The sequence below is a fragment of the Hyaena hyaena genome, unplaced genomic scaffold, assembly GCF_003009895.1.
Source record: "Hyaena hyaena isolate Hyena2069 unplaced genomic scaffold, ASM300989v1 scaffold_507, whole genome shotgun sequence".
Taxonomy (NCBI): domain Eukaryota; kingdom Metazoa; phylum Chordata; class Mammalia; order Carnivora; family Hyaenidae; genus Hyaena; species Hyaena hyaena.
The window spans coordinates 159937-185848 of NW_024081140.1; the positions used below are offsets into that span (position 1 = coordinate 159937).

Sequence of the window (25912 nt, forward strand, 5' to 3'; positions counted from 1 at the left end):
CATAACTCTGATGAATCAATTGTTTGGCAAGAGTAAATTGAAGCCAATTCAATAAATTAGATGATAAACGAGAAAATGTGCTGCTTCTTTTCCCTCTTTTTCATGTTTAAAACAATAAGTTTCTCTTTCTTTGCTCAAACCCTGTGTGATTAGTTTCAAAGTACGTTTCCTAATGTTATGCCCAGATAGCGATCTCCCCAAAATCCCAAGACCACCAAGGAGTCCGAGTTACGTATGCAAAGGCAAAGGGCTTTATTACGGGCTTAAGCTTGGGCTCCCAGACCTCACCAACGCAATGGATCCATGCTGAGAGCCCCGAACAAGGGCAGAGTAGGGTTTTTATGGGGTTTGAGAAGGGGGAGTTACAGAAGTTATGACATGGGAACAGTGATCCAATCATAATTATACAACATCATTGACAGCGGGTTTGACCATACACATTGTCTAGAGTATTCGTTACTTTTGGCGGGATCCAATTACAACGTTTAGAGTACCTTTAAATTTAACCAATCACAGAGCGAGCCTAGGGTCTTGTTCGGCGACTAACAGGTTAACTTTAACATTAGGTAACAGGGTCCTATCTATAGTTTCTATCTCCAGGCCTCTCCCTTAACAATGTGGATGGAGTGTGGTAGCTGGCCTTTCCTGATTGGGTGTTGCAAGGATGGTTACTCCTGCCTTGGGCAATGTGTAACTACCTGGTAGTTTCAGGGAAGCTGAAACTCAGGCCTTCTAGTTCAGAGGGGAAACTTAAAGCCTGTCATGGAGTCAGTTTGGTTTAGACGTTTAGACTTGTGGCCTTACACTTACTTTGATTCTCCTGCCTTTACAAGTACCATGAAAATCAGTTTGGTACCACATGGCCTCAGAATCCATGGCTTTTTCTTGATTCTAATTGTTTTCTTGGAGTCTAGTGTTCTAGACTCTAACCAAATTGTTGGTGCCTACAAACCTCTTTCCAGAACTCCTTTATACAAACTACCTGTATACCCATATAAATAGCACAGGGTTACTTCAGGTTTTCCTTCATTCAGTCATCCTTAACTCCACAAGATCTCTGTTGTAGCTCTAACTGTTGTCACTGCCTGCAGCCACTTCCCCATTAGCTGCCTACAAACTCTTAAATAATTTCATTGTTTGCGGGCTAGGCCCACTTCTAAAATTTGTCCAAAAATCCACTTTTAAATACCCTCCACACCAGGTATTTATATGGATAGTCTCTTGGCTCCAGAGACTTCCTCAGCTTTATTCTAATTAAGATTTCCTTTTTTTGCCAGAATTGTGGCAACCCTCTTTTTTTCTTGAGAGAGAGAGAGAGAGACAGAGAGAGAGACAGAGAGAGAGAGAGCACCAGTGGGCAAGGGACAGAAGAAATCTTAAGCAGGCTTCATGCCCAGAGTGAACTCCATCTCACCACTGTGAGATCATGACCCTGAGCTGAAATCAAGAGTCAGACGCTTAAGGGACTGAGCCACCCAGGCGCCCCTGGAAACCTATTCTTATTCAAAAGTCTATAAGAGGCTCTCAGAAGATTGCAAAAAAAATAATTTATTTTGTATTAGTCATATTCAGTTGTTCCAATTCTGGGAAAATAAATTAAGAAAATAAACAAAAGTTATATCTAAATATACATGTATGAAAAAGTCAATTGTAATAGTGTTTACATAAAAAATACTAGAAAATACTTTTATTACCTGCATGATTTTTGGCAAGTTTCTTAAAACTTTCATGGCTAAATTTCCCCAATTGTAAAATAGGGATAATAACTATTTTTATTTAAAAGGTGTTTTTAAGTTTTAAATGAGTTGATATATTTAAAATTCCTAGAGGGAACAATGTTTGCAAACAATACTTATTAGCTAAAATTATTATAATAAAAATAACAAACAGTGCAATAAATTATGTCCCACTCACTATATCACTCAGTCATTAAAATATTTTAATAAAAATTAATATCATGAAATAAATTTTAAAAAGGAAGCAAAATTATGGTAATCTATTTGACTATTGCTATTTGTAACTCTATAATTATGTACATACATATTTTAGATGGCTAGAATGAAATACATCACATGATTTTTTTCCCTCTGTGATATGTAAAATATAAAACTATACTTTTTTGTAATCCATATTTTCTTTAGAGAAGGTATTATTCTTGTCAAAAAACAAAGTTTTAATAAAATATTAGAGCATTTTGTGGCATCAGTATGCCTAAGGAAGACCAATGTGTAATATGGGATTAGTATTCCCACTCTGAAATCTCTTTGAATGCTATTCTCTAGAAAACAACCAGCTCAATGGTGGCTAAGTTACAATGAAAGCTTAAACGCAAAAGCCACCATGACAGGCTGACTCAAAAATGAGCGTAGAGTCAAGACCACAATGGTTGTCTTGCCTAAGCTTCAACGTATGTGGTTGAAAATCTGAGCAGTGTTAATGTGTCAAGCATCCTATAATATTTCAGCAGTGTCACTTACAAAGCATACTCAAAAGATAACAGCATGAGCCCCTTAGGATGAGCTCAAGCCCTGCTTCAGGTGAGACCCACTCCCTCCTCTCTCTCTCTCTGCTTCTCCTAGGATTCTCTCTCTCTCTCTCTTTCTTTCTCTCTCTCCCTCCCTCAATTGTGCCCTCTCTCTCTCTCAAAACAAAACAATACAAAACAAAAACAAAACACAACTCACTGCCTTTGACCTACACGGTCAGCTGGATATATGTAAAAGAAAAAAAAATAGTGATATCAAAGAAGTAAAACAGCTGTTGAGCTGTTGTGTAGGGCCCTCTCCCTAAGGAGGGAAACAAGAGAGAGAAAAGAAAAAACCAAAAAACACCCCAAAACTTCAAAGTAACCTGACTATGCACGTTCATGACAACATCCCTCATGACCTTGTAAACTGAGACTGCTTAATCAGACTACATATTTGTGTGTGTTACCATATATGGGAGACAAAGCAATAGAAAATGTATTTTGAAAAGTATGCCACAGGATGTTTGGGGCTTAGTTCAAGTTTGAATCCAACTGAGCAGTGGCAGTAGGAATAAAGCTGCTTCCTGGAAAGAAAAGCCTCAGTGTCATGACTTCCTGTGCGAGAATCCAGCTACATTACCTGGGGGCTCGTGTCCAGGATTCAGAGATGGTGTGTTTCCACCTCCTTTGCCACAAGGCATACGAACCTGGGGGCGCCGGGAAAGACAGCCTTACCTGGTGCCAGGGGACAGCTTGATCTACAGGAGACCAGCCCTCCTGGCACGCCAGGGTGAGGACCCCATGTGTACCGACAGAACCCATGGGGCCCAGGAACCAGCTTAAGGAGCGCCGCCCATCAGACTGGTAAGAACCCGGGTTTGTGTTGGCAGACCTGCCCCTAAAAGACAGAGGGGAGCTTGTTCACCTCCAAGAGCTGCCTCAGTAGTTCCACAAGGGACAAAGAATGAAGCTGCAACTCTGAGGCACTGGGCACTGGGTGGCAGGTTGGAGTTGCCTTGTGACTGTGTGTGGGGATTTGTCTCTCATTCCTTTCCTGGGTCAATGACTATGATAATCAGAGCCAACTGTCTCTGGTTATTCTACCTCAGAATGGGGACTTTAAGGAATATTCCTAGGCAGCTGCTGAAACTCCCTTTGTTTTAAGGAAATTTCCTGTATTTTCTGGTGTCAGAGGCCGGTTCCGGCAGGTCCAGGGGTCCCTGAAGGATGGACTGTGTCGTCGAGAGAGAGAGAGAGAGAGAGAGAGAGAGAGAGAGAGAGCGAGCCCCGGAGATTCTTTCTGATCACCAGGCAGGCATCTCTGCTCTGACTGGGGCTCACCAGGCAGGCATCTCTGCTCTGACTGGGGCTCAACTTTATTTTAAGTGTTTTGGAGATGGCACAGAAGTGGCATTTGCCTTAGACAATGATTTCTGACAACAAACTTCTTTGATATGTAAGAATTTCCCAGAACATAGATTTGTAGAAGACTCATGCATAACCTTTAACAATAGAGATTGAGGTAGGGGATTTAGATGCTTATCATATGGGGAAGGAAGGCATCTTTAGCATACCAGACAAAGTTTTTAGCATAAGAGGGTGAAGTTACTTCTCGGTGAGCAGGGGTCAAACAGGTCTTTCAGGAGATACCTTTGCTCTCATAATCACAAAAGAAGAAGTTCCTCAATAGGTTCCTTCACAGGGAGTAATCAGCATATACAAGGCCAGAAAATGCTCCAGGCAGAAACAAATGGGTGGGGGTAGATATTTGCCATTAACTCTAAATTAGGCTCTTTGTCTCAGGGCCAGACTCAAGCCCCTTTTGTTATGTTAAGTCTTGGATCTGCAAGGCCCTTGGGAAGAACCTTTTAACAATCATCCACAATGTTTTTATCTGAAATCTCTTTTGAAAAGGCAGGGACATGCCTTTCCTTATGAGCAATCTGTGTGGGGAATGTCGGTCTGATCTAGAATATTGTGAGGCCTGGTCAATACCAGCAGCCTCATTTCCAATGTGAGCCAGTAGTAGCAGGAGATACCAGTTTTCATTTCTCATGGCAGGAGCTGTACAAACGCTACCATATCCTTGCTGTGACTGCCATCCAGAGAGGCCGGTGCGGCTCCTGGCATTCTGGACTGACATGGACTGTCTAATTCCATTTCCACTAGTGGAAAACAAAACAAAACTAAACTAAAGAAACCTGGAATCTACTCCTCTGTCTGAGCTGACAAGATTTTGTAAAACTCCCTTGAGCCAAAAGGTGAGGGGCTTGCAAATGAGGACATACCAAGCATTGTTTGATCTCAAACTCTATTCGGGTGAAAGGTCAGGGGTTGAGCAACCTAGCTCCTCCTGGCTGCAGCAAGCCCCTGAGATGTAAATCTTTAATTGACATTGTGATTAGAACGGTCAAACATGTTCTTCAAGCAACTGTTAAGCCACACACCCCCCACCTCTAACCGCAAAATTCTCGCTTCTCTACACCGGCTTCGCCCCCTCTCCCTATATAAACCCTGAGCTATGGCTCAATGATGCGCTCTTCCGAGGACTCTTTGGGTGCTCGGGAGGGGCCGTCCGGCTGGACTAAAATAAACCTGAATAACCAACTCCTTTTGTGTTTGTGGGCTTTGTCCTCGGTGATTCTCCTTTGCAAAAGGTGGTCTAACAATTTAAAACAGGAAATTCTTTATCTCTGCCTTCTATTGGCACCTTGTCTCTGCTGCCTTCCCTTCCCTCACCTCTTTTACTGCACCACATGGGAGGCACCCTCATAACTGGCTCCTTAATGCCCCAGGCACCATCAGCTCCCCTCCCACCCTAGAGTTCATGGCGCAAAGACCGCACACTTCATATTTCACCACTGGTGCCCCAGGTAAAAATATAATGGGGAACAAATTGATTAACTTTTCAATGGACACAGATGGAACATATTTGGTATTTAAATGGATTTAAGTTAGTTGGTCTTTATATGTGTTTAGAGTTATCAGCATTGAATCTATAAAACTTTTTCTACCTAAGTTTTTCTAAAGGTCAAATACATATTATCTCTGTTGCAATTTGTCAGCAAAAAGGTGACTTAAAATGGTGGTTAATTTTGTCTGTGTCAAAGTTTTCATGGATAATTGTCTAAATAGCTTCCAAAGTCTTTTGTAACCTAAAACATTAGTTTTGCTTGCATGATAAATTAAGATTGAATTTATTGGATATCTGATGAGATAAGAGGCTAAAGCACTAATTACTAGGTATAGGTTTGTGTTTCTGACTTGTTGCAGAGAAACTAAGGATATTTAGATCTGTGGGAAAACATGCTTTATGCCTAATGGATTTAAGTTAGCCATCTAAAAAAATTCTAATGTAACACAGAGTTCACAATTGGCTGCTACTTAGTTTTCACTGGAGACCAAGGTTTCGAAGAGTTAAAATCCTCCTAAATGTAGTTAAAACTGATAAATTTAAAGAAATAACTGTATGTCGAAAAGTAGGAGATATGAAAGAAAGATATAAAAAATGGAAATATATTTTTGTTGAAGGTAAAAGAAAGTAATTTTTCCCTATATGAGACTGGTTATTTGGAGAGAAATGACTTGGGACAAAATCTAAATACAAAGAAAAGTTGTAGAAGGTTTGTGAAGGAAAATCCTTAAAAAGAAATTTTATGTGTGGTCAGGACAGACTAAGGTTAAAATAAATGGATTTTAAAAGTATACTGAGTTAAGATTAAAATTCTTCCTCCTTTGATCCAAAGCTAGGAAAATGATGGCAATATCCTTGGTGTAGCCTCTAAATCCTCCATATTTGTGATGATCCTATTTAGCAGAGGAATGGATGCCTATGCCATATGAGGGATGGTTGATATACGAAGGACTTTTACTAAGATACATGAGAGCCATTTTATGTAAATGTAGCCTATTGTATGTGGAAAATGGATATCCACATGGCTGAAACTTACTCATGTGGGCATTGTTGAAAAAGGCAGAGGAATAGACCTTGACTTTGGCCCCTTAACTCTCTCCCTCAATGGCTAATGATCAATATGTAAGTTACTGTTGGGTAACAATGAAATCAGTGCATCCTATGACAACCAGGAAAGGCTTGTTTGGACACAGCCAATACCCCCCCAAGATCCTGCAGGCAGGAAATGGAGGGATAAAAGAAAAAGGAAAGACCAGGTCAGCTCTGGGAGATAGAGTCAAGCCTGGGTAAGAACGACTACTCTGAGCACCTCACAAGACTAACAGGACTTTTGGCTGCCAGGCGCATGCATAGCCAGCCAGAAACCTCATCTCCTGGCCAGCTATAAGAAATTCAGATAAGGGACAATTTTCTTCCTTTTTCCAAAAGATGGGTAATTTCTCAAACGAGGCCATAACTCCTTTGGAATGCATCATGATTCATTTTCTTTTGCACAAAGTCTTGGCCCCAATACAAATTGGAAGAAGGAACCTGGCTACCAGAGGGAAAATATCAATGACAATACTATCCTACAATTGGATTTGTTTTGCAAATGCGAGGGGAAATGGGGAGAATTCCCCTATGTTCATTGTTTTTGGGCCTTAACAAAAAAATCGAATGTAAGGTGGATCCCAATTTAATGTCAACTCCTTCTAAAATCCAGCAATTAGGAGGGAAAACAATTAAGGGCCCCTTACCTGTATGCAAAACAGATCTAGAGAATGATGAAAGGAAGTCTTCCACCTCAACATCCTCCCTCCTTGGGTCCTCAAGCTATATTAAAAAAAAAAACACAGTTCTGCTCCCTGCTACCCAACTTATCCAGATCCTCCCTGTAATGTAACAGGCATGTTTGCCTTATAAGATGCTAAAATGCCAGAAGAAACTTTTACATTACAAGGTTTAAGATGGATAAAAGAAGATCTAGGTAAATTTTCTAATATATAAAGTATATAAAGGCTTTTCAGAATATTACGTATGTTTTTGAGTTGACCTGGAAAGATATAATGCTTTTGTTAAATCAGACTCTTAATGAGACAGATGTTTTGAAAAAAAAAAAAAAAAAAGGAAATCTAAGATTTAGCCCTCAAATTATGCTAAATTAGCCACTATTTTGCAAAAGCAATATGAGAGCCCAACGGCCTTCCTGGAGAAGTTGAGGGAGGCTCTCATTAAATATATGGCTCCTCTGACACCCCTAAGGCTGAGATGATTTTAAAGGACAAATTTGTCATTCCATCAGCCCTAGATATTCAGAGAAAATGCAAAAATTGGCTGTTGTCCTTGAAGGGACTCTGGAGGAGATTTACGAGCTGCCAATTGGGTAGATTACAACGAAGATCAAGAGGAGAGAAAAAAAATCTGAGGACTTAGTTGTGGCCTTATGTACTATGTCAGACTGGACTACTAAAGAGTACTAAATGAGAGTACTAAAGAGTACTAAATAAGAGTACTAAAATGAGAACATCCTCAGAAGGGACAGCCAAAATGAAAACCCCATAAGCCATGCCCCTTACGTGAAGACAATCACTGGAGATCTGAATGCCCTCAGAGACTTCTATCTGTGAGGGCTCAGATAACCGATGTCCCTGAAAGGGACAAGCCGGGGCCTGGGGCTCTTCACAGTGGCTCATCTAAACCAACTGTCTATCAGAAGCCCAGATCCTCAGGTAACTCTAAATATAGAAGGAAAACTGGTTGATTTCCTTCTTAACACCAGAGCTACCTTTTTTGTCCTTTCTTCCACTCCAAGCCAATTAACCAAACCCAGCATAATGATTAGAGGCATCGCCACAAAACTTCTACCTAAATTTTTCTCTCAGCTCCTGGAATGTGTATGAGAAAACCTAAGTTTTCTCATTCTTTCCTGATAATGCCAGAGAGCCTTACTCTCTTGCTAGAAAGGGACATTGCCACTAACTCCAGGACAGATAAACAATTATGTGAGTTTTTAGAAATTACTAGATATTGTAGGCTGTAGATACCAGGGTTCAGGAAAATAGTTTACCTGCTATATCAATTATTAAAGGAGACTCAATCTCACCTACACTCCCAAAAAGAACTTAACTGGGTCTGACTGCTCAACACTGTCTTCAGCCCTTGGAATGGTTGTAAATGTAGCTGGGCTGTTACTGTTACCAAGCTCACAGAGCTAAAAGATCATTCAGACACAGGATCAGGCCTTTCATTTGGGGAGGGACAAAACTGATCAAATGGCCCAAAGGATGTTTACTGGAAAAAAATTTTGTCAAGGACAGTTTTGCAAACAGTATCAGCCTGTGAGCTCAACCACATTTTGCTTTTCCAGGCAATCCGGAAACTGGAGGCCATCCAGAAAAGACTGACAATTAGGTTTCAATACTTTTACTGAGTAAAGGCCTTCCTCTACAAGACAGAAAAGACACAAAAAGTAATACAAATTCTGCTTTATAAAATAATATCCAGGTTTGGCTTACCTAAAAATTTACAAATTAATAATAGTAAATGGCTGCCTTGACTCTCTTGTAGAACTCCTGGCTCTTGGAAAAATTTTACGCCTCAAAATAAACTGTCTACTTAGACTCAGCAAACCCTAAATAACACCTCACAAGCATTAGATGCTTAAAATTTTTTTTAATTAAGTTAGGGCCAAACTCTTATAGAGTCACCATTAATCACTTACTGCTCCTGGCCTCCATCACGTGCGCTATGAGAGACTCCCCGACATGTGTTGTTTACAAAGTCAGGATCTCTCCTAGATTGTTTGACAGGTTTGGAAACTAGACATTATCTTAAGATGCCATCTTGTCAGTCAATATAATCTGTACTTTGTGTTTTTCTCTTTGTGTCTGCTAATGTTTATGCCACCTCATACCTGCCTGCCTTCCTGTAAAACCTTACTGTGGGCCGCTCGACCAACCCTTGGGTAGACTCTAACTGCTGTACCCTTACACCATCCCTCATCAGCTTGAGGAAGCCAGACTGGTCAGCGTCCCTGTTCCCTAACAGCAGTTACAGGCCCTATTCTAGGGAAGTAATAAATAGGGAAAGGGTAAACATTAGGCAGGAAGATAGGGACCTTCAGGGAGGCAGACTACAGCTGCAAGTGGGAGGCTAAAGAAACAGATGGGGCTCTCCCCTTATAAAATCCTTTATGGGCACCCTCCCTGCATTATCAAGGGCATAGGGGAGGAACTAAATGAGATTGACAATCTAACCCTAAGACAACAGATGCAGGCTCTTGGCTTTACCCTAACCACCTTACACTATTGGGTCAGAGAGTGGTTCCCTGTGAATCTGACCACAGACGCTCACCCCTTTAAACCAGAAGATGCAATATGGATAAAGGAGTGAAATGTCCAATCCCCAAAACCCCTCTGGAGGGGCCCATTCACCGTCATTTTGTCCACCCCTACTGCAGTAAAGGTGGCCAAAGTGGGTCCCAGGATTCACTACAGCAGACTGAAGCCAGCGTCTCAGAACTGGGAGTGCATTCCTAATGCTGTGCGAGCTGACCATATGGAAGAAGCAGTCTGCACCTCCAGAGGCTCCAGGAGACTGCAGTCCTGCTAATCTAAGCATGGCAGAAGCTTCAGGAATCCACAGTCAGGTGAAACAAGACTGTCCTTATTTTCTCTGTTTCCTTACAGTGACGCACTGGCATGCCTTTTTTCTCACTATGATTGTGATTCTTGCTCTACCCTTTGCCATAAGATTGGTTGAGGCCCCCCGGCTGGCTGGAAATGTGGTGAGAGGTTTCTGTTAACACGTATCTTCCTTTTGTGGATAGGATGCTTCATTGGCACCAACATGGGGCAATGATGGCCATAAGAGACTAAAGAATTAGATCCCCACAAACCTTATAGGAAAACAAAATATCTTCAGCCTCCTACAGGGGTTTGGCTTCTCAAAAGCTCAATTATTGGGAAAAACTGCCTTGCCTAGTGGGGAAAAAGTTCATCATTGTCTCTGTTAAAAACTTAACATGCCTAGGCCAGAGATTTTAGAACTCATCTGCCCGAAAAACCCAATGGTGGAGGACCCCAGATCACCTTAAGCCAGGTCCCCCCCCCTTGTCATCTCTGAGAGGACTGAGACAATGTCAATGCAGCCATTAAATGGCGGGCCTGTGTGGACTATACTAGATAAGTGAAAGGACAGCCTATTTGGTACTTCCCTCTGTCTGGTCAGGGTCATGTGTGCTGGAAACTATTCCTTCATCTTTCTTGCTCCCACTTGCCAGAGGGAAACATTGGGAGTCCAAGTGTGTAGGGACAGGAAGGGAGACTCAAAGGAAGCAGTGTGCCTTACAAATTGGCTATTACAAAGATGAATGGCCTCCTGAGCATATAATCCAATATTATGGCCCTGCTACCTGGGCAGAGGATGGGTTCTGGGGCTATTGCACTCCCATTTACATGCTAAACTGCATAATTAGACTGCAAGCAGTTCTAGAAATTATAACCAATGAAATCGCCAGAGCTCGTAGCTTACTAGCCAAACAGCAAACCAAAATGTGCAATGCCGTCTATCAAAATCGCTTGGCCTTAGATTACCTGCTTGCTCCTGAGAGAGGTGTTAGTGGAAAACTTAACCTGCGCAACTGCTGCCTACAGATAGATGATGAGGGAAAAGTCATAGAGGAGATCACAGATGGAATGAGAAAAGGTTGCTCATGTCCCAATCCAGACCTGGAATGGTTGGAACCCTGGGGAATATTTGGAAGATGGTTTTCAACTCTCAGGGGATTCAAAACCCTCATGGGAATTACCCTCTTATTTTGGGGAGGGTGCTTACTCTTACCCTGCTTAACTCCCTTGGTTGCACGGTCTGTCTCCAATCTCATTGAGGCCATGATTTAAAAAGGACAGCCCCTCAAGTCATATTTGTTATAAAAACATAAATCTCTAAACCAAGATGATGCTCTTTGACCCAGAATACAGGGGCCTGAGCATCAAAGGAGGGGATGTGGTAGGGTGCCTTCCCTATGGAGAGAAAAAAAGAGAGAGAAAAACAAAACAAAAAAACCTTCCAGGTAACCTGGCTATGCGCCTATGTGACAGCATCCCTCGTGACCTTGTAAACTGAGATTACTTAGTTTTGAATGTGTTACAATATATGGGAGACAAAGAAAGAGAAAATGTATAAAAAATACTATGCCACTGGACATTCAGGGCTCAGTTCTTGGTGTGCAAATCCAACTGAGGGTGTTGAGCAGGAATAAAGTTACTTCCTGGAAAGAGAAGCCCCAGTGTCAGGACTCTGCGAGGGGATTCTGCTGCACTGTATGTGGAGCCACAATGGAGGAAACCTTCAGATAAAACGGGGGCGGGGGGGGGGGGGAGAAACACACCGAAATAATGCATCAGATAATGTAGCATAGCTGAGAAATCAAAGAAAGCAAACTAAAGGGGCAGTAGCTAAAGATGTTTCCCTGAAGGGAAAATACTGAGCTGAGGAAAAATTGCCAGGTTTTGTAGTCAGCTGATGCTGCTAGTCAGCCAATTCAAATATGTGTTCAAAATAAAAATATGCTTGTAACAGATTATTTTATTGTTTAGCTTTTTGTTTATCAGATGAAAATGAAATATGTGTATACATGTGATGTATGTTACCTGGTGGCAAATGGGTAGTAGGAGCATGTAAAATGCACTGCTGAATTTGCTAATATCAAAAACATCCCTTGACAATTGCAGGGTTTGAGAATAAGACATGCTGGTCCAGAAAACAGTGCAGCCGAGCTGTGTTGGAGAGAGTTTTGACATTTGCATACCAAATCACATTTATTAAACCGATGAACTCCCTTTTGCCAGAATGACTGCATTTTAAATACAAATGCCATCACTTTACAAAGCATTGCTTACTTGTCATTGTACTCCCTTTTAAAAAGCCCCCCCCCTCCTTTTAGAAAGACCCTGTATTTTGTAACTTTTATGTGACTAGGTAGTCATTATATAAACTACATTCTAAATGCATTACAAATCATTGTGATTGGAAGCTTTTTATGCCACAAATACTTCCTAGGTAGCAATTTTTGCATAAAAGATCATTTTTAAGACCAAAATTGCTATTATCTTAGAAACAGTTACCGTGACATGATATCAGACAAATCAAAGTTAGATTTTTGATTCCCACAACTGCTAGTGGTACAATATATAACAAGTTTCTTATCTTTGTAAGCCTTAGCTTTTTCACTGAGAAAGATGGTTAATGATATTTAACTCATCTATTTTATTTGAGTAAAATAAAATAATTTATGTCACTGCCAATCATAATGACTGGCACAAGATAGTATCAATAACAAATGACAGCTCTCACGTTTGCGTGTTTGAAATTTGAGCATAATATTAAAAACAAAAATGGGTTTATCTACAAGTGCATGCCTACTGATTAGTCCTCAGCCCCAAAGTGAGAGATTTAAAAGTGAAAGCTCTCATTTGCAAGAGATAAAGAATGTAACTGCTTTGGGAAACGACATTAAAAGCTTATTTTTTTCATTTTCCTAAATATATATTTCAAGGAAAATAAAAGTCTGAAAGTTATAAATACATCCCTGAGAATTCATACTCTTCCAGCTGACAAATGTGTCTTTTTAAGAGTTTGGTGAAGACTGTTCATTGTATTTTTGTGTTGACCAGAAAATTGCAGCTTCTCATCACACTTGACTGCCTGCAGGACCTCTGAATAGGAAATTACCAACGCTGAGATTTGTATAATTTAAAGAAAGTATTGGGGCGCAGGGCTTGTAAGGACATACCTGACGGGAGACATTCATTCAGTTAGGATAAGTAATCTTTTGATTTGCATAGCCTTATCTGCAGAGTAATTATTTTGTTGCCTTTTTCCTCTTTTGCACTCCTTTATAACTACATGCAAAGCACAAATTGAAGGTACAAAGAATTTCAATAGCACATTTCTTTAGGACAATATGTAAGTCTTTAGATCTTAAAATAAGCACACAAAAAATCATATTCTATAAAAGAAGAAAACAAGTTAAAAGTTCTGGGAGTGTTTAAAAAGGAAAACACGTACATTTTCTGTTCAATTATCAGCTTCTGTTAAAGAGGCTTCTCTATCTTTTTTTTTTTTTCCCCTCTCTCTGAAACTAGCGCCTGCAATCATAAAGCATGAATCCGGTAATACTTTTGTAAATGAATCACTATTGCATTCATACCATTAGCTTCTGAACAGATGTCAGAGTGTAAAGATTGGCTGCCTCTCGATCAAGTTGCTGCTGCCAACTCTCGCGAGCTTTGTCAGTAACAGTTGATTGTAATGTCAGTGCAGTCCAATTTACAGGCAGGAGCAGCAGCTGCACACTGCATTTCCCTGAAGTATTCCATGACTTCCACTCCTTGCAAACTTTATCATCTTTGTTGCAGTGAGTCAGGTAAGCTGCTCGGAATTTACATGTTCGTGTAGAGATGCAACTTGCGATGAAGCTCATTCTGTAGGAGGATTGTTCTCCCTTCACTTGTCTGCTGTGCCCCTTTGGTGCTCTGTGGAGGACAGTTATTGCATATGGGACAGATGAAGCGAGCCAGCAGGCACATGCATCAAATCTGCCTATTATTGAAGGAACGCAAACTGAGTCCATTTAACTGCTGAGGAAATAATGAATTTATTCAACTTTGTGTGAAGGACCGCAGCACTTGTGGAATCACTGTGATGTACTTTCTCAGTGCAGCCCCTAAGGGAAACATTTTGATGCTCTATTTTGCCCTTAGATGCACAATTTAGTGGATCTCTCCTGAAAAGGGTAACAAAAGGGATCTTTGACCCGTCTTACTTTATTTTCTCTTCTTTTTTTCTTTTCTAAATGGCTTGAAATGAATAGTCCTCTTATGGTCTGGCTTGACAGGGTACTTTTCTTAATCAACATTTTGTCATCTGAAACTTTACCAGTATCAATTGGCAAAGAATAAGGTGTAAGTTTCTTATATCTACAAGAAAATTCTGTTTTCTAATTTGATTTACAAACTTTCCCCCCTTTGTCCTGTTTGTCCTCTTTTTTTGAAATATGTGCATTTAAAGTATAGCAAAATATTGTAAATTTGCTATTATTGCTATTGTATAGAAACAATTAGCAAATATAGATTTTTCTGCTCATCCTGGAGTCTGGTCAATCTACCTTTATTTTGATGATATCAGTTCTTATTTAATCAGAGGACTGAACATTGAGTGTAATATGTATGAATGATTAAAGTGAACTGAAATGTAAGCAACATTACTTCATTGTTTATGATTTACATTTATAATTTCCTTTATATTTCAAGAATGGGCCTTCCCAATATTTATGAATGTATTAGGTAGTAATAAACTCAACCAGGAGTTTCTATCACTAGTTTGCATAATATCTTTCATAATATAAACTATCTCATACTTATGGTAAACATAATTATATTTTATTTATGTAAGTAGGAACTTATTTAAAGATGAGCATGAGTTTTTAAAGAATGGCTTTATACTTTCAATGAAGATCTTCAGAAACTCTCTGTGGTTTTGAAATAACATCACCTTTGAATGACAAATAAAATTTCTAACTGGATCTACAAAGTTGCTTTATTCTCCTAGATTTGTTGTTGTTTCATGGTTTTTTGTTTGTTTGTTTGTTTTTAAAGCCCTGCTTCTTTAACCTTAAGAAAATGTTTGAGATCTATTCCACATTTCGGTTTTTAAAATATAAGCTAATAATATCTTAGCAGGTCACATCTTGTTTATAAATTTAGTTTCTGCTTTGAGTTGTTTTTCGGTAACAATTAATAATAACATTTAAATTGACTAAACTGTACAGGATACTAGAGAATTATAGTTGAATAGGTGTCAACTTAAGACCAGACTCAACTTTCAAAGAAGACCCAAATTATCTCTCTAATATTAAATGTTTGATTTATTCACACAGTGAAAAGTTTGTGAATATTCTTCCTGATTGAGGACAGATACAGATCTTCCATTTTTAATACCTAACATTGTGTCTTCTATCTGTACACATTCTTTTATTGCCTAATAGATATTTGAAGGATCTCTGAAAGGCAGTGGTTTAGTCTATTTATAAACAGACTTCCTCAATTGGCCACTTCAGATAGCCTGCAACAAAACAAGCTTTTTAGGTTTGGTATAAAGGCTTAGCAGTCTTACTTTGACCAAATACATTTTAGAGACGCTTGTTCTAGATCATATTATCTAGATGGCTCTTGCCCCACTATTTTCAGAAGCTTTATTTTTATACAGAAATACGTGTTATAATGTTTTAAGAAACAGGGAAATTACACTCAGAGAAAGCTGTTATCAATATTCGCTTGACCATAGGTGGCCAGTTATTTTGAAAATGTGGTTGATAATCAACTATGGCAAATATATGGCAAATAAATAGCTCTTTCTATTAATCATCGTATTACACCTATATCTTATAGCATAACATATTTCTTAAAATTGATGCTACTTTCAAAATTAAATCAAAAGTCCAAAGAATATATTGCATTGCCTTTTTTAATTTTCAAAGTTTTATTATTAAAAGTTTCAAATATTTTCCAAATATGGCCAGTAGATTTTGATATCCTGGAGCCCTTGATTTCCTTTGAATATAGAATATTCAATATAGAATACACACACACACACACACATACATATATACACACATATATATATTCTATCCTTAGATTTCTATAGTCTTAAATATCTTTCAGCTTTTTCCTCCTCCCACTTCCATCATTCATTTTCTTTTGCAATTCCAAACAAAACTTCTGTCCTTCTTTCAAAAACTATGACAGTAATTTAAGTGATCTAAATTTAGATACTCAATTGTACTTGGTGAAAATTTTCCCCATTCTTTATAGTAAATGTGTTATGTATTCTCCGGGTTTAAATTGTTTATTTAATGTGACATTAGCCAATTCACACCAGAATTTATTGAAGAAAATGCTTTAATTGTTAATAAAGATTTAGATATATATGGGGGCACCTGGGTGGCTCAGTTGGTTAAGTTACCAACTTTGGCTCAGATCATGATCACGCAGTCTGGGTTTGAGCCCCACGTCGGGCTCTGTGCTGACAGCTCAGAGCCTGGAACCTGCTTCAGATTCTGTGTCTCTGTCTCTCTCTACCCCTCCCCCACTCTCTTTCTCTCTCTCTCTCTCTCTCTATCAAAAATGAATAAACATTAATTTTTTTAAAAAAATAATGATTTAGACGTATAGGCTAACAAAATTTTCTTAGTCTCCTTTATTTATCTTTTGGTTATTTAATCATGTGATAGCATATACTAAAAACGCAAATATCTCTTAATAGTAAAACTACACAGCCACCTGTTAGACTAGAGAATACCAGTTTATGAAAAGGACAACATAAAATTTATTTAAATAAATGCTGTAGCTAAATATAAAAATATCATCCTACCCTAACAATGAGTATATGAGCACATGAGTATTTTCGTATTAAAGTCTAGATTTCAGAATATGTTATATAAACACTCCAACAGGTAGAGTGATCGTGAGTTGGAATTACATTGCCATTCTTGCAGGGAACACATACTTACTATGGGTTTTTTTTGAATGTTACTAATTACGTTGTTTATAAGATGATGGCTCATAGATCATTGTTGAAAAAGCAAGCTTAGTCATTATTCGTATGAATCATACTGTAAAACATTAACATCTGTTCAGCACAAATATAAATAAAACATACAAGAAACAGTTATGTAAATCAAGCTAAATAACACGGGAATGATATTACAATCTTTTAGCTGTTAGAATAGATATTTCTTAAATATTCAAGGAAAATTGTTACATATATTAATTACATGCAAAAATGAAACATTTCAGTAGTAGTATACTTGCTGTGCAATAAAATTTGTAAACTGTACATGAAATGTTTGAAAAGTATCAGAGACCAAAAGTTATTAGCATTAGGTGTTTTGTTTATAAAGGCAAAATAATATTTATATAAAACCAAGAAGAAAGCCCAGACAATGTCTGCTTTAGACTAAGAAGAACTTTGCTTGAGCCTGGCCACAGGGGGGAATGAGGCCAAGCAGGGATGCTGCAATTAATCTGTTGAAATGCAGTTTCAAGTAAACCCACTTGGTGTCTTAAGTCCTTTTTTCTTTCCCAAGCAGGTTTTTAAAAAAGAAAAAAAAATCCATCGCAGCACTTTGTTCTTCTCCAAATGTCACTGACATTTATTTAAAAGAAAAGGCTTAGAAATTATCAAAAGGAAAAAAAATTAAGACTGTGGTAGCCGTGCCTCTAAAACTCTAAACTGTCAGAAATATAAAATATCGTTAGTGTCAAGTCTATAAGAAACATTACAGTATTATTACATTATCATATTAGTATGAGATCATAATGTAATATCATAATATAATATCATAAATAATATAATGTAAATAGTATATCATAATAGTATAGAAATAATATAATATACAAATATTAAAATATTATATACTTCAATAATATGTTTCGTTGGTCTTAACACAGATTGAATTGTATCAAATTTGAGAACATAAAATAATTTCATAATTTGAGTTTTTAAAACCTCACCATCATAATAATCATTATATATAGACATATATGTAAAAATATGCATGTACATATGGACATAGATAGAATTAAATTTACATGTATAGATATACAGATATATAGAAAGGCAGAGATCCATAATTACCCTAAACAAAATACTGTATACAATTGTATATAAGTGATCAGTTTATCCAGATCTTTTTGGGAGCTCAAGGAATATTTCTTGATCACTAGCTGCACTATTAGCAGTGGTGAGTGAGGTGGATGTAAAATGTAAGAATCCTAATTCTAATAGCACAGGTTTCAGGATGATGCTTTATTCTCTGCCTTCTGAGATAATCTAAATTAAACTCCTAAACACATGCGCGCGCACACACACACACACACACACACACACACAAATACAATTTCTCACTGCTCACACAATTAGATTCTTAGACAGATAGTTTTACAATTACAATATCAAAATTAATAAAGAAAAATTTTGTACATTTATGGACCTTTGTTATTATTGTGTGGACAAGAGTCAGTGTTTGTATTTGACTGTTTTAATCAGGGTTCCTTTCAAATATATAAAGATGGTTGTTCTTTTAAATGATATGAGCATTACATTTTTGTGTCCCTCTTTGTGATGTGGAGTTTCAGATTCTGATTTTTAAATTTTATTAATTTCAAAGAAATTCAAATGTACATTATGAATTTTTAATAAAACATTGATTTCTACAGGCAATTTCTTCAATAAATGTTTTTTACAATGTCAAATATTGCTTTTTCTTCTATCTTTTCCAGTAATTTCTCAACATTAGCCTCTTAATTTCACTAATTTTGTCCACTATCAAAATGCAAATAATCTGACCATGTTCACATATTTAAATCACAAGTTGCATATACTTAATCAATTAACAAATAATAGATGTGCTTTGAGTAATACCTGAATGTTAAATTCCTTCAAAATATCTTCTCCCACATGATATATTATCAGCTGGTTCTCTCTATTGACATTGTAATTCAGGTACAAAGAAGGAATTTCTTTGTTATTCACTTTCGTGAAATTGTCTGGTATATATCTGCAGCCCTCTCTTCCAGTTTTTCCAATAGTTCTTTATAGGGGTAACAGATGTGTTCGTTTTCACAATTTTTAGGATAAATGGCAACTGCTGTATTTTTGTTATTTAGTATTCTATGAACAGATTGTCCAAATTTTCTTCTGAATTGTGTAGAGGAAGAAACCACAAGGCAAAAAGGACCACAGTAGGGACCGTGGAAACAGGAAAATACAGTAACAGAAGTCTAAGGATCCTTAAAGGTTCTTGGTCTACTTCACAGTTCTGTCAAGAGCCAGCTGGTCATGAATAGAACAGTGCATATTTCAGAGAACACATGAGCTTGTATTTCCTCCTGTAACCAAGGTAGAAATTATATCTGTCATAAGTTGACTCCTACTTAATTCCACTTTCGATGGGTCTGTGTATGGTGGAGAAATATATATATATAAATATGTGCCTGGGACAAACTTCCTCTTTAAAATACTAAATTTTCTAGGGTTCCTGGGTGGCTCAGTCAGTTAAGCCTCCGACTTCACCTAAGGTCATGTTCTTACAGTTCCTGGGTTCGAGCCTCCCTCGGGCTCTGTGCTGACAGCTCAGAGCCTGGAGCCTGCTTTGGATTCTGTGTCTCCCTCCCTCTCTGTCCCTCCTCCACTCATGTCTGTCTCTCTCTTTCTCAAAACTAAACAAACATTAAAAAAATACTAAGTAATTTTTATAGACACTTGATAATGAATTTTTCCAAAGTAAAATAATTTCTACTTTTCCATTCCATTAATTTCTGTTCTAAATTGAAAAGTGAAATATCGCCAAGCATTTTCTGTTTTTTTTCTTTTTTACAAAGCCTTTATAGTGGTAGCAGATTTATTAGTTTTTATAATTGGTAGGATTAATAAGAACTACTGTATTTTAGTTAATGATCATAAATAAGATATAATACTTGATGCATGAGGCTTTTAAAACTTCCTAATCACCTCTCTTTCAGAAATCAATATGCAGAGCAAGGGTACAATCATAAACATCCAATTTCTCTTGCGGTTTCTTCTGCTCTGGGTGCTCATTGAGAAGTCACGCACCGAAGAAGACCTCATAATTACAACCAAGAATGGAAAAGTCAGAGGGATCAACTTGCCCGTTCTCGGTGGCACAGTGACAGCCTTTCTGGGAATTCCCTATGCACAGCCTCCTCTGGGGAGACTCCGATTCAAAAAGCCGCAATTCTTGACCAAGTGGTCTGATATTTGGAATGCCACAAAATATGCAAATTCTTGCTATCAAAACACAGATCAAAGTTTCCCAGGCTTCCCTGGATCAGAGATGTGGAACCCAAACACTGATCTAAGTGAAGACTGTTTATATCTGAATGTGTGGATTCCAACACCTAAACCAAAAAATGCTACTGTAATGGTATGGATCTATGGTGGTGGTTTTCAAACCGGAACATCATCTTTACCTGTTTATGATGGCAAGTTTCTGGCTCAGGTTGAAAGAGTTATTGTAGTTTCAATGAATTATAGGGTGGGTGCCCTAGGATTCTTAGCTTTACCAGGAAATCCTGAGGTACCAGGGAACATGGGCTTATTTGATCAACAGTTGGCACTTCAGTGGGTCCAAAAAAATATAGCAGCCTTCGGTGGAAATCCTAAAAGTGTAACCCTCTTTGGAGAAAGTGCAGGTGCGGGTTCAGTTAGCCTTCATTTACTTTCTCCTAGAAGCCAGCCATTGTTTACCAGAGCCATTCTGCAAAGTGGATCCTCTAATGCTCCTTGGGCAGTAATGTCTCTGGATGAAGCCAAGAACAGAACACTGACCTTAGCTAAATTTATTGGTTGCTCTAAAGAAAATGATACAGAGATAATCAAATGCCTTCAAAACAAAGATCCCCAGGAAATTCTATGGAATGAAGTATTGGTTGTCCCCTCTGATACTCTTTTATCTGTAAACTTTGGTCCAATTGTGGATGGTGATTTTCTCACTGACATGCCAGAAACACTACTCCAACTTGGACAGTTCAAAAAAACCCAGATCTTGGTGGGTGTTAATAAAGATGAAGGAACAGCATTTTTAGTATATGGTGCTCCTGGGTTCAGCAAAGATAACGACAGTATCATAACTAGAAAAGAATTTCAAGAAGGTTTAAAAATGTATTTTCCAGGAGTGAGTGAATTTGGAAGGGAGTCGATCCTTTTTCATTACGTGGACTTGGTGGATGATCAGAGAGCTGAAAACTACCGTGAGGCCTTGGATGATGTGCTTGGAGATTACAACATCATATGCCCTGCCTTGGCGTTCACCGCAAAGTTCTCAGAATTGGGAAATAATGCATTTTTCTACTATTTTGAACACCGATCTTCCCAACTTCCTTGGCCAGAATGGATGGGAGTGATGCATGGTTATGAAATTGAATTTGTCTTTGGTTTGCCTCTGGAAAGAAGAGTTAATTATACAAAAGCTGAGGAAATTTTGAGTAGATCCATCATGAAATACTGGGCAAATTTTGCAAAATATGGGTAAGTGCTCATTTTTTGAATTATTTTTGTTTGATTGTGATTGCTTTTGCTTAGATTTGCTTGCTTTCTGGTGTAGACTTCATTAAAGGCACAGGCATGTTTTAGTTATTTATTCTTTTTGTACCATAAGCTAGTTTGGGTTTTTATTGTATAATGGATCTCACTTTCTTACATCAGGGTACTTAAAATAGATCCTCAAATTTTTTTACAAAATATATTTTCTGATTTCATTTCCAAAATACTGTGAAGTACTTTAGTAATATTAGCCAAAGTTTGTATGCAAGTGGATGATTACCTTGAAAACTACAGTAATTGTGACCATACTCTTGAAACTGATATTTATAGTGTTTACAGGTTTAGGGAAGGATAAGAATATATCTTCTCCTCGTGTTTTTACATAGAGGTAGTGGTAACTGGTAGGTGAAAAAACACATTCCTGATCAAGAAAATGAAAGGGCAAGATGGTGATGGAGTTGGCCCTCAGATTACTCCAAAAACACATGCAGAGTTTGATATTTTATCAAGTTTTCCCCCTAATAGATTTGTTCAGAGCTTTCAGGTGACCTGTATTAGAAAAGGGCAGCTACAAGGGTCCCCATGTTTAGCTAAGCTGAGTTGAGCTTGAGTAGTCATATAGCTAACATTAGACAATCAGAAACATGACAAAAGAACCCATTTTTCCTTATGTGTTATAAACATTGTGATATTATATCCTCAAGAATCAGAAGAAAATAATCTGTTGAAATGTATTTTCTAATTTGTGTATTTCTCAAACGTACAAATGAATGTGTATAGAAAATAAGGGTTTTGTTTTGTTTTGTTTTGTTTTTGTAATCCCAAAAAGAATTTTATATACTGGGATACTTTATATCAATTGGAAGAAGAAAAAATATAGAAATTTTGGCACCTATTTTTAAATGGAGTACTTACAGACACACAAATTGATGGATGTATTAATCTAATCTGTCATACTATCTTTTTTAATTGAAAAAATGTTGATACTAGTATTATCGCATTCTGGTTTTCTTTTCCAACCTCCATTTGAGATCCATTGTACTTCATGTCACTATATATATCTTTCTACAAATGATTTGTATAATATAATTATTCTCAAAAATGTTTAATGCTTATCCACTGTGTCTAAGGCTAAAATTCTATCTTTCATTAAGAGGTTTCTATAATCTTACTGCAACCCATATTCTGTAACAATATCTGGCTTCTTGGCAGGCCAGTTATCTCATGAATGCCAAAGATTTCAAGCTTAATACACCATGGAGTCTTGTTCTTGCTCTGAGCCCTGTTTAGAATATCCACCTCTCTCCTTTTTAAGGACACACTCCCACTCTTTTTAAGATCCTGAGAACCTACATGTTTCACCAAGCATATCTTTAATTCTTAGAGTTGTAATTGCTTCAGACCTCTTTTTCACTCTCCACAGAAGTGATTGACTGTGACTTGTCTCTGTGCTATTTTTTATCCTAAGCTGAGCCTCCTAACCTAGACTAAAGAGGTTTCTGAAAAGAGAAACTGGTTTTACTGGATACACACTCATTAGAGTACTACCATGGGTATATAACATATTTACCAAATATATGGTTATCCAATGTTATCCAGTGATTGAACAAAAATAGGTAAAGGATAGAATGAGTAAAACAAATGTATATAGGGGCACCTGGGTGGCTCAGTCGGTTAAGCATCTGACTTCGGCTTATGTCATGATCTCACAGTTTGTGGGTTCGAGCCCCGCATCAGGCTTTGCACTGACAGCTAGCTCAGAGCCTGAAGCCTGTTTCAGATTCTGTGTCTCCCTCTCTCTCAGATCCTCCCCAGCTCATGCTGTCTCTCTCTCACACACACAAATAAAAACATTAAAATAGTTTTTTTTTAATGTATATATTTTCAAGATTTGTGGGCTATAAATTTATCTGTAGTGGTGCAATATCTTATGCCTTCTCAACATCAACTTCAATTTCTGCTGAAGAAAGATCATCATTACTGGAGCAATGTTGGAATTATTTGTATATCATTTTGATCCCTCCCTAAAGGCTATGCCCATATTAAATCATTTTAATATCTTTTAAATTCTTTCTTATAACTAGAGATCATAAAGAATTTAAGGAGATATATTTCTTAAAATTTTGATGCCTATAATTTTTAAAGGACTTTATATTTTGCATGATGAAATCATCAAGGAATTTATATTTTCTCATGTCACATGCAGGACATAGAGAATCAGATGTGGCAAATATCTTGACACACAGATAGCAACAGTTCCAAGAAGAGAATCTTTGACGCTTAATAGAATAGATTGTTTAATCCCAATCTACTTCTATTATTGATATATTTTACTGAGAAATATATGAAGGTTGACACATTTCAACCGTAAAGACAAATTCATATAAATAAGATTGTAAACCATAAAGATTAAGGTAAACTTTCAATGTAGTTTAGCTATCACATGTTGTCATTTCATTTGGGGGTGTCTTTACAGTTCATATGTGCACAGTTGAGCAAAAATAATAATACTTCATGAGTGTTGAGAGTTGACTTGATGGCAAAAACATAATGTTAATCTCTTGGTATACATTATCTTTTTTCAAAGTATATCTATGAATAAATATACAAGTTTAAAATAGTTAAGTAAACTCCAAAGGAAACAAAGTTCGTAAATATACAGTTTATAAATCCATTCACATCTATCTGACCACAAACATGATGTTCTAACTGTGGTTTTCAATGCAAGGAGATTAATCCCCTACCCTTTCGCACTCCCACCCCTGGGAACATTCAATAGTGTCTGGAACTGTATTTGAGTGTCACAACAGGGAGTGGGGGTGAAAGCCAGGGATGCTCCTACACTTCCAAGAAAGCACAGAACAGCCTCCACAACAAAGAATTATTCATTCCCAATGCGAATAATACCAAGATTGAGAAACTACAGGTTTCTACTTCTTTATAGTTCCAAAACAACACATTAAGAAAGTAAAAAAAAGGTAGAAGTAGGAGTTGTAATAATTCTTTAGAAACACAAGTTATCAAGTTCATGGCCCATAAAATGTTTTTAACAAATTGTCCTTCTTAAATAATGTCTAGTACATATTGCACTTTTTGTTATAATTAAATTCAAAATAATCTTTTTTCTACATGATTTTTTATGTTGCCAATGGGTGATTTATTACACTGTTATTTAACTTCCAAGTATTTGGATAATTTCTAGATACTTTGTTGTTTATTTCTAATTTAATTCCATTCTAGTGAGAGATAATTCTCAGTAAAATTTTCTCCTGTGAAATATATTAAGAACTATTTTATGACCCAGCATATGATCTATATGGGTGATTATTTTACATGCTCTCTAGCTGCTTGTTATAATTCATTCCATTAATTAATTAGCTCACAGTTTGTCGGGTCTTCTAATATTGTTGCCAATAATTTTGTCTACTTGTTCCAAATGCTGAGAGAGAGGTATTAACATCTTCAGTTGTAACTGTGGTGTTACTCATTTTTCTATTTAGCTCTCCTAGTTTCTTTTAGTATTTCAAATCTATGCCATTAATTTCTATGCATAGTTAGGATTATATAGTCCTGGTTGATTGACTGTTTTATCATCATGAAATGTCTCTTCATCCTGAAGTTGGCTTTGCCTTATATTAAGATAGACGTGTCAAGGTTCCCATACTTATGTTTACATGTTTTGTTCTATCCTTTTCTTCCACTTATATTTTTAAAGAAATCTTCCTTACAATTGGTATGATTAATCCATTTGACATTTAATGTAATTCTCAATATGATTTTAAGTATACCATCTTACAGTTTTTTAATTCGTTCTTCCTGTTGCTCCTTTGTAGTTTTTTTTCCCCCTAACTGAAAGGGTTTTTTTCCCCCATTTTGTTTTTACATAGACGTCTTAATTTACCTTTAATATGTTTTCCAGTGGTTGCTTTAGGGGTAACAATTGTTTCTTTAATTTATGAAAGTCAACTTAGAGTTAGTACTGAAACATTTTTCATTTTGCAACTGGCATTTTGCCACTTTCTTCACAATTCATGCTCCCCATTTTCTATTTCACCCTTACTACTTCACAGAGTCAGGCAACTGACAACATCATTTCATGCATTCTCAATGATTTTTAATATTGCTGTCACATGTTTAGGCAATGTGTAATATAAAACCTCTATTAAAATCTTATTCACTTTAACTATCAGTTATATTTATGTAAATTTATGAAAAAAAGAAAAATGATCTTTTATATTTACCCACAGACTTGCCATTTCCAATGTTCTTTTTTCTTACCTGTGGATTCTAGTTTTCATTCGGTATCATTTCCTCTCATGGTAAAGAACATTCTTTAGAATTTCTCATTGTGTACTTTGGCTAGGTACAAATTTTGTCTGTTTTCTTTTATATGAAAGTGTCTTTTTTAAAATTTTTAAATGTTTTAT

At 37.1% G+C, this 25912-nt stretch overlaps 1 protein-coding gene across 4 annotated transcripts in view; it reads left to right on the top strand.

The window, feature by feature from the left end:
* Positions 1 to 3093: 3093 nt before the first annotated feature.
* The window catches only part of BCHE (butyrylcholinesterase), a 72311-nt gene continuing 49492 nt past the window's right edge, over positions 3094 to 25912 (top strand). The window contains exons 1-3 of one of the 4 annotated variants that reach the window (XM_039255017.1): positions 3094 to 3331; positions 9820 to 10003; positions 19946 to 21470. In XM_039255017.1, coding sequence (XP_039110948.1) covers positions 9898 to 10003; positions 19946 to 21470 — 1631 coding nt within the window. In that variant the 5' untranslated portion in view covers positions 3094 to 3331; positions 9820 to 9897. Of the gene's footprint in view, positions 3332 to 9819; positions 10009 to 13698; positions 13789 to 19945; positions 21471 to 25912 lie in introns of those variants that run through there. The other 3 variants (XM_039255020.1, XM_039255021.1, XM_039255019.1) reach the window with 3 other exon arrangements.